At 34.9% G+C, this 10000-nt stretch overlaps 1 protein-coding gene across 1 annotated transcript in view; it reads right to left on the bottom strand.

Moving 5' to 3' along the window:
• The window catches only part of LOC136825427 (irregular chiasm C-roughest protein-like), a 212039-nt gene that overhangs the window by 200657 nt on the left and 1382 nt on the right, over positions 1 to 10000 (bottom strand). Inside the window, exon 2 of the mRNA XM_067081815.1 lies at positions 8254 to 8365. Coding sequence (XP_066937916.1) covers positions 8254 to 8365 — 112 coding nt within the window. The remainder of the gene's footprint in view (positions 1 to 8253; positions 8366 to 10000) is intronic.

Genomic DNA, 10000 nt, shown 5'->3' with positions numbered 1-10000 from the left:
GAAAGTACTCGAGATTAAAGTAATATGTAAATATTTACAAGCAAACAAGTTATACAAAGGAATCATGTGGGTTTCTCTTTACATTATTATTATTATTATTATTATTATTATTATTATTATTATTATTATTATTATTATTATTCTTGAAGAGAACCATTGTGATGTAAATGTAAATATACATTAATATATATTTACACTTACACCATTGTGGATTTCTTCATCATTTTAATGACTAATGCTATTATTATTATTATTATTATTATTATTATTATTATTATTATTATTATTATTATTATTATTTTTATTGATGAAGAACACCATAGTGGTGTAAAAGTAAATATACATTAATATATACTTGCACTTACACCATTGTGGATTTCTTCACCATTTTAGTGACTCACACTGTTGTGAGATGCTCTGGATTATTATTATTATTATTATTATTATTATTATTATTATTATTATTATTATTATTATTATTAAGGATCAAAGTACCCTTATGGAGTCGGGTAGTCGTCGTGACTTTGCAATAATATCAGTGAGTTAAAATATAAACATGGCATATTTATTTACTGAAGTGACAGTTTTGGTATGCGATTCAGAGAAACTATTTCATTTCCAATATTACCTCAGGTATTCATTTTTAAGCTTAAGTCGAATTTTTCACAGCTGGTCCGCTGGTACAGTCGCTAGTGTCGTGACATGCCGCTCAGATGTCGCGAGTTCGCGCCTTCCCCAAGGCGATGAAAAAAATCACTGGCTCTGTATCATGATCAGTTACTGCTGCAGTGTGGGGTCTGCGGTGGTTGGTTGAAACCAACATTATTCTTTGGAAGCTTGAATTTCAAGTCAATGCAATGACCCCTTTGGTGTGCTTGTTCCATGTGAATAGGTTTCATCTACCGAAATAATGGATATCTTTGATTTTTGAAATTTAGACCGTCAAGCAAAACACTGGGGCACTTTCAGCCATCTAGCGCATGACAAGGAAAAGAGGAAGTTGGAGAAGTTTGACAGCAAGATAAAGATATCAAGGAAATAAAGGAGTTAAAGGACTAGGATCTAAAGGTGGAACTAAGGATTGATAGTCAGAGAGGTTGGACAGCAAAACTGGAGAAAGGAATCAAGAATGGAGCCAGGATAAAAGGCTAAAAAGTGGGTGCAGCTAGGGGCCGAAGGGTTACTCTGCAAACACCCTTTAGTGATGCTTACAGTGGACCACACGAGGTGCGCTGAGAGCACTGGCCCCCCTGACGAGCCACTAAATACAGACATGTTTCATACGAGTATACTGAAATAACGAAGATGAACAGAGGTTGGTTGTTCAGGTCAGTGTTCTCTCTAGATGAAAGTATCAGAATGCGTTGTATTTCGGGATACTTATTCGTCTGTTCAGTAAGTTGATTAACTGAAGAAATAAAGATATGAAAGCCTGTAGATGCAAGTTGAAGATAAAACGAAATTAAAGACAGGCCTATTCAAAACGTTATGATGTGAAAGAAAAAGTCAGCAGAGACAAAATTGAATGAATAATGAATAAACAAATAAATAAATACCTAAATAACTAAATAAAAAAATGGAGAAATAAATAAATAAATAAATAAATAAATAGATAAACATAAATAAATTAATAGATAAATAAATAAATAGAAAAATAAATTAGGTAAATAAATAAAATAAATAAATAGATGGATACATGGATAAATAGATAAATAAATAGATGAATAAATAAATAGATGGATACATAATAAATAGATAAATAAATTAACAGATAAATAAATAGATAAATAAATAAATAAATAAATAAATTTGATAAATAAATATATAAAAAATACATATATAGATAAATAAATAGATAAATGAACTAATAGATAAATAAATAAATAAATAAATAAATAAATAAATAAATAAATAAATAAATAAATAAACAGAGAGAGAGAGAGCGAGCCAGCATGATGCCTTGAATGTGGGTGGACAGACGGTTTCCAAAAGTAAAGAAGGAAGAAAAAGACGATCGTTTTGGAAGACAGCTCTACTTTAATGCAGTAACGGCCTATCTCAATTATTCAGTTTTCAAGAGCAGGGCAGTCTGTTATAATCAAAACAGATAGCTTTTTAGTTTTCTGTAAAAGAAAACTATTGTGCCGGCTATGCCCGTCCGTCCGCGCTTTTTCTGTCCGCCCTCAGATCTTAAAAACTACTGACACTAGAGGGCTGCAAATTGGTATGCTGATCATCCACCCTCCAATCATCAAACGTACCAAATTGCAGCCCTCTAGCCTCCTCAGTAGCTTTTATTTTATTTAAGGTTAAAGTTAGCCGTTATCGTGCGTCTGGCAACCATACAGGACAGGCCACCACCGGGCCGTTGTTAGTAGCAGTGATCAGGATATGTATGTAAAAAATTTTTTTTTTCTGTAAATGGTCAACGAAGATCTCATCTCCGGGTTATACATTATGCATTATCGTGAATTTACATTTATAGTTTTACGATGGCTTATCTGTCAACTTATGGTGCTGAACAAACATCAGTTAGGTGTAGATTTATGATTTAATTCATTCTGACTTCTGATCGGGGCATTAAAAAAAACTTAAAGAATAAAAATGAAGTTTACCTAGCGGATGTCTACCACAACGGTATATTCATCATATTCAATCAAATATCAAGGATTGTGTATTGTTAAGATGCAAACGTGGGAATGTAATGTCAATCAATTTCCAGGATTGTGTATTAACTAAAATTTCTAGATGACAATAAACACCAGATAAGTGATAAATGTACATGTTCGGATATTAATACGAAATAGAAGTAAATACTGTTGTTGAAAAAATAATTTAATGATAAGTTAACTATATATATATATATATATATATATATATATATATATATATATATATATATATATATATATATATATATATATATATATATATATATATATATATATATATATATATATATATATATATATATATATATATATATATATAATGTGAAATTACGTGAAGTTTGTTTACAAGGCCTTCTTTCTTTCAAAATTATCTTGAGTATTTCAGTTTTGCTCAATACAAGAGCCAGAGAGAGAGAGAGAGAGAGAGAGAGAGAGAGAGAGAGAGAGAGAGAGAGAGAGATAAGACTGCCTGTTGAACTCTTTGTAAGAAATTAACCATCGTTATTTGCCTGGTATCTTGTTTCCAGAGAGAGAGAGAGAGAGAGAGAGAGAGAGAGAGAGAGAGAGAGAGAGAGAGAGAGAGAGAGAGAGAATCCGGGATTAGTACTGCCCAGCACAGGCTCTTGTTCTTAATTTTGACATAATGGTATACTGTTTGGCGTAGCACAGGCAACATAATTTTGTTACTTTTCTCTTAGTGAAGTCTCTTCCTCCGCAGATATGATTCACAGCAGACGACTAACAACCAGGTGCATAATTCACTGCTTCAGTCAAAGATATATACCGGATTTTAACTGAACGCGCCCATACCCATTCCTTGCCCCGCAAGGGAATCGGGCCTGTGTTTCTTAGCTTGGAGCAGAAGATAATAAGGCGATACCATATGACGCCCCAAGAACCATAAAGCCACAGAGAGAGAGAGAGAGAGAGAGAGAGAGAGAGAGAGAGAGAGAGAGAGAGAGAGAGAGAGAGAGAGATTCGTATCTTTTTTAAGAAAAGATTACAGGAATGTTTCAATAACAAAGGCTTAATAAGAAAGAGAGAGAGAGAGAGAGAGAGAGAGAGAGAGAGAGAGAGAGAGAGAGAGAGAGAGAGAGAGAGATTACTGGAATGTTTACAATAACAAAGGCTTAATAAGAGAGAGAGAGAGAGAGAGAGAGAGAGAGAGAGAGAGAGAGAGAGAGAGAGAGAGAGAACCATTCCCAACCGTGTGTGCTCTCCCCGACGGTAAAACTTTACAGCTCCAATCCCTCTTAATTGACCCAATCAAGAAAATGGCAGAAAACGACTCTTGTCACGGATTCACGGATTCGAGAGAAACTCGCCGCCATCGTAAAATGCCCGATGGGGTCAGCCAATCGCTTTCCCGATAAATGATATGGAAAGTTTAACGCTGGTATCGGTAACGATGACGCAATACCCAGTCTCCCCTTCCCACCCACCCACCCACACTCCTACGCCAACCTCCCAGCAGCAGCCTCAATCAGCTGATGAATGCTCTCGGGGGGCGGGGGGATTTACGCCTTGGATTTACGGTTCTGTAAATAATCCGCTGAAGGCAAATTCACGACTGATTTGATTAAACAGCTGATGCGTTAGTCCTGACGACCGCCATGAAATTTAATGATGGGGGAGACCCCAGGTTTTTTCGGGGATATGTTGGAGTTTTAATATATATGCATTTGGTAGTTGGAGTATGTAAAACACACTAAAAAATAAAACACGTTTAAAATAAAGCACGGCTAACATACAGAGTAAATTAGGAGCAGGCAAGGTTTTTCCGGTAAATGTTGAAGTTTTAATTTATGTATTTCGCAGTTGGAGTACATAAAACATACTTAAAAATAAAACACTTTTAAAATAAAACATTAACACAAAGAGTTGATTAGGAGCAGGCAAGGTTTATCGGTAAATGTTGAAGTTTTAATATAAGCATTTAACATTCAGAGTACATAAAAACACTAAAAAACAAAACACACTTAACACAGGCAAGGTTTTTTTCAGGAAATTCTGTAGTTTTAATTTATGCAATTAACAGTTAGAGTATATGAAAACGTAGTAGAAAACGAAACACATTTAACATTTCCAGTAAATTAGGAACAGGCTTGAGCAATTTCAAGAATATACTCAGAATTGAACATTTCAAGGTATACACAAATACCGCGAGATATTCAATCCTGAGTATATTTTTGAAATTGTGGAAGTCCGCTCCTAATGTCCTCGATATGTTAAATTTGTTTTATTTTTTAGCATGTTTTAGTTTTCTGTAAACCAAAACCATTGTGCCGGCTTTGTCTGTCCGTCCGCACTGTTTCTGTCCGTCCTCAGATCTTAACAATTAATGAGGCTAGAGGGCTGCAAATTGGTATGTTGATCATCCACCCTCCAATCATCAAACGTACCAAATTGCAGCCCTCTAGCCTCAGTCGTTTTTATTTTATTTAAGGTTCAAGTTAGCCATAATCATGCTTCTGGCAACGATACAGGATAAGCCACCACCGGCCCGTGGTTAAAGCTTCATGGGCCGCGGCTCATACACCATTATACTGAGACCACCGAAAGATAGATCTCTTTTCGGTGGCCTTGATTATACGCTGTAGCAGCTGTACAGAAAACTCGATTGCGCCGAACACATTTCGGCGCATTTTTTTTAGCATGTCTTTATTACTGATTAAGCAGCATCGGTTACTTCCGAAAATCTATGAACAGAAAACAAACGCAATAAAACTGAATTAAAAGGAAACCGCACTCGTTGAAAGAACGACCCAAACAGAAGAAAAACACAAATCAAAACGAAACAAACTCAATTACAACTCACGCTTGTTTGGAGAGTGTTTCGTTAGGAAAGGCTTATGCGGCAGTTAAAGAGATTACATTCTGCCATTGTGTACCGAAGTGTTGGATTGGATGCTAAAAGTAACGGCACGGCAGCTGGGGTTGAATTTAACAATGAATGTTAAATTGTTTGATTGTAAGTTAACTATCTATTCCATGTGGTTGGATTGGGGATCAATTTTAGTTGGCGAGGGAGGCGTTGGTGGCTATATTAATAAAAAGTAAAAAATGCGCCGAAGTTTTCTGTACAGCCGCTATAGCGTATAATCAAGGCCAACGAAAACAGATCTACCTTTCGGTGTTCTCGCTATAATGCTGTTTGTGCCGCAGCCCATGAAACTTTAACCACGGCCCCGTAGTGGCCTATCCAATATCGTTGTCAAAAGCACGATTATGGCTAACTTTAACCTTAAATAAAATAAAAACTACTGAGGCTAGAGGGCTGCAATTTGGCATGTTTCATGATTAAAGGGTGGATGATCAACATACAAATTTGCAGCCCTTTAGCCGCAGTAGTTTTTAAGACCTGAGGGTGGACAGAAAAAGTGCCGACAGAAAAAGTGCCGACAGAAAAAGTGCAGACGGACAGACAAAGCCGTCACAACAGTTTTCTTTTCAGAAAACTAAAACTGATAACTGAAAATTAACAATAAATATTATTGACATCTCCTAGACACGTACTATTGCCACCAAACGTCCAATAATAATAAGACCACAAAAAGAACTGAAACCAAAAATAATCTAAGAGTAACTGCCAAGCAGAAAATCCAACTGTAAATCATCAAGAAATCCTGATGATTTCTCCTAGTCCGGGACGATTGCCACCAAACACCCAATAATATTAAGACCACAAAAAGAACTGAGGTTAAAAATAATAAAAAACAATCTAAGCGTAACTGCCAAACAAAAATCTAGGCTGTAAATTATCAAGAAATGCTAATGGCTTCTCCTGGACCGAGACAATTACCGCCAAAACACCCAATAGTTATGAGACCAGCGGAAGAGGTTCAAACGTCGACCAATCAGCTCAACTTTTGAGACCAAGAAAACGACGCAGTTAGCAACGTCGATTCCCGAAGAGCGTCTGGTCTTCTTCTTCTTCTTCTTCTTCTTCTTCTTCTTCTTCTTCCGAGGAAGATTTCCGATGGGTGTCTGGTCTTCTTATTCTTCTTCTTCCATCTCTTCCTCGGCAGAAGAGAGAGAGAGAGAGAGAGAGAGAGAGAGAGAGAGAGAGAGAGAGAGAAGCAAAGTCATTGGCTAATGTAATTAAGGCCTGATTAAGACTCATTAGACTTTAAGTCTCATTAAGTCGGACACGTCAGCGTAAGACGCTGAAAACCAAATCCTAGGAAAGTTTAAGCCAGACTAAGACCTCGTCGTCGACTCGAAGAGAGAGCTTTCCACTTTATTGACTCTTCTCCTCCCGATGTGTTTTTCCAGCGGATACACTTAAGGGATGTAGTCGCGATTGGGCGCGTTCTATTGGCTCTACTTTAAGCGGTTGTTTTTGTAATTATAGAACGCAACTCTATCGAGAGGGGGAAAGTGCGATATATATAGTTTCTGAGAATTAGAGATTTTTACTGAAGATTGATGAAAGGTTAACATCTACAATACTAGCTACTTTAGGTAGCGTTAATATTTACTGAACACCAAAAGTCAGTAAAACGCTGAAATGATTCTGACTTCTGAGAACAGAGGAATCTGTCACGAAATGATAAAACTAGGAATTTCAAGTAATCTACTGTCATATTTCAAGGTCACAAATTCCCTCTACATCAAGGTTTATGATAATCTGGAGCACAAACACTGGACTTAACAATCTATTGATGAAATAAGAGAATTAGGAAGTATGTTTCAGTATCAAACAAAAATAATTCTCTAGATCAAAATGTCTTATATCATCGTACAGCGTTCATCATGATATATATAAAAAAGTAATGAAAAAGACGCGTATATTTTTTTTTTGCAATTTTTAACGTGAAGAAAGACCCCTAAGTCAAACTGACATGGCCTAACCTAAATCTATATAAAAAAAAGTTTGGGTCATCTTGTACACTCACTGTCATCAAACCACTTACAAATTAGAAAATGAAAGTATTTTAGTTATTTCATCTTCACATTCTGCTTACACACATCCAACTCAAAATGTCAGTTCTTGTATCAGATACCTTCATCGTCTGACTCAAAAATATAAAAAAGAATAAATAAAAAATCCAAAATAAAAAAAAAAGGAGAAGCGGATGTCAGTAATAATATAAAAATCCAAAATGTTTACAAAAGAGAATTACCAAACGTCAGTAATAATATCTCTGTACCATCATCGTTTGAAAAATAGGTACAACTTAATATGGAAGTACTTGTATCACCTTATCTTCATCGTTTGTGAAAAATAAAAATTCCTTGAAAATTCATTTAATCTTAGTAAATGTTGCCAAAAATAACTACCAAATAATATTACTAATATCAGCTTACGTACCTTCATCAAGTAAAAAAAAACTACTCTAAGTCCCTTAAATCTTAGTAAATGTTACCAAAATATTAATTAGCAAATGAAATTACAAATATCAGCTTACCTACCTACCTTCATCGTTTGTTAAAAAAAAAAGGCCCACTCCAAACCCTAATAACTTGGTTAACGTTACAAAAATACCTTGGAAATGAGAGTACGAAAATCCGCTTATTTTCATAATTTTGATAAAAAAAAAATGAAAGTACAAAATGAAATCACTTTCATCAGCTTACCTTCATCGTCTGAGCCGATCATGGCGTACCGAGAAAACCCGTAGAGATCTCTCTCGGTCCCCAACCCGAAACCATCTTTGGTCCACTGGAGATGGCCCACTTTGTTAATGACTCTGCGGAGAGGGAGGACAAGAATAAATACGTGAACGAAGAAATAACAATAATAGTGATAATCCGTAAAAATCTCATAATGGCATAAGTCACTGAAATGGTGAGAATATCAACAATGATGTAGGTTTAGATATATATTAAAAATATACTTTTAATGTGTATCTACACCTACAACATTGTGGATATTCTCACCATTTTAATGACTCATGACATTATGATGTACAGTAGGTGTAGATACATATTAAAAATATACTTTTAATACATATTTACACCTACATAATTGTGGATATTCTCACCATTTTAGTGAATCATGCTACTAAGATGTAGGTGTAGGTATATATTAAAAATATACTTTTAATATTTATCTACAACTACATCGTTGTGGATATTCTCACCATTTTAGTGACTCGTGCTATTATGATGTACTGTAGGTGTAGATAATATTAAAATATATTTTTAATATATATCTGCACCTACCTCATTGTGGATTTCTTCACAAATAGTAATATTAACATATCGTTCTATTTCACTTGAAGATTACAGTGGAAACTTCAGTGATATTACATTAACTGACTGAGCAGAAACGAAATGAAAATGCAATAAAACAGAAATGTTTACCTTGTTCAGTTTGTTTTTTTATCAATTGCAATCTATCGACCGATTAATGGTTTTAAACTTCAAGTGCATTATGCATACATAAATGGTCATAATTCAGGAACGTACTACAAATGGGCAATTATATTTGAAAGTGTGTACTTAAGGAGAGGCTAAGGTGTGTGAAACATTAGGGTAATATAAGCGGGCAATTATATTCGTAAGTGTTCTTAAGGAGAGACTAAGGTGTGTGTAAATATTAAGGCAATATTAGTGGGCAATTATATTTGTAAGTGTTCTTAAGGAAAGACTAAGGTGTGTAAAATATTAGGGCAATACAAGTGGGCAATTATATTTGCAAGTGTGTATTTAAGAAGAGACTAAGGTGTGTGTAAATATTAGGGCAATATAAGTGGGCAATTATATCTGTAAGTGTTCTTAAGGAAAGACTAAGGTGTGTAAAATATTAGGGCAATATAAGTGGGCAATTATATTTGCAAGTGTGTATTTAAGAAGAGACCAAGGTTTGTGTAAATATTAGGGCAATATAAGTGGGCAATTATATTTGTGTGTACTTAAGGAGAGACTATGATGAGTTAAATATTAGGGCAATATACGGGGCAATTATATTTGTAAATGTGTACTTAAGGAGAGACTACGGTGTGTTAAATATTAGGGCAATATAAGTGGGCAACTATATTTGTAAGTGTGTACTTAAGGAGAGACTAAGGTGTGTGTAAATATTAGGGCAATATAAGTGGGCAATTATATTTGTTCTTAAGAGAGTGTATTAGGCAATATATGGGTATTTAAGAAGAGGCTATATTTGCAAGTGTGTGTAAAAATTAAAGGCAATATAAATGGGCAATTATATTTGTGTGTACTTAAGGAGAGACTATGGTGTGTTAAATATTAGGACAATATAAGTGGGCAATTATATTTGTGTGTACTTAAGGAGAGATTACGGTGTGTTAAATATTAGGGCAATATAGGTGGGCAATTATATTTGTAAGTGTGTTCTCAAGGAGAGACTACGGTGTGTT

The sequence above is a fragment of the Macrobrachium rosenbergii genome, chromosome 37 (genome assembly GCF_040412425.1).
Source record: "Macrobrachium rosenbergii isolate ZJJX-2024 chromosome 37, ASM4041242v1, whole genome shotgun sequence".
NCBI lineage: Eukaryota > Metazoa > Arthropoda > Malacostraca > Decapoda > Palaemonidae > Macrobrachium > Macrobrachium rosenbergii.
Note: the sequence above shows the minus strand (reverse complement) of the source record. Positions and strands in the feature narration are given on the sequence as shown.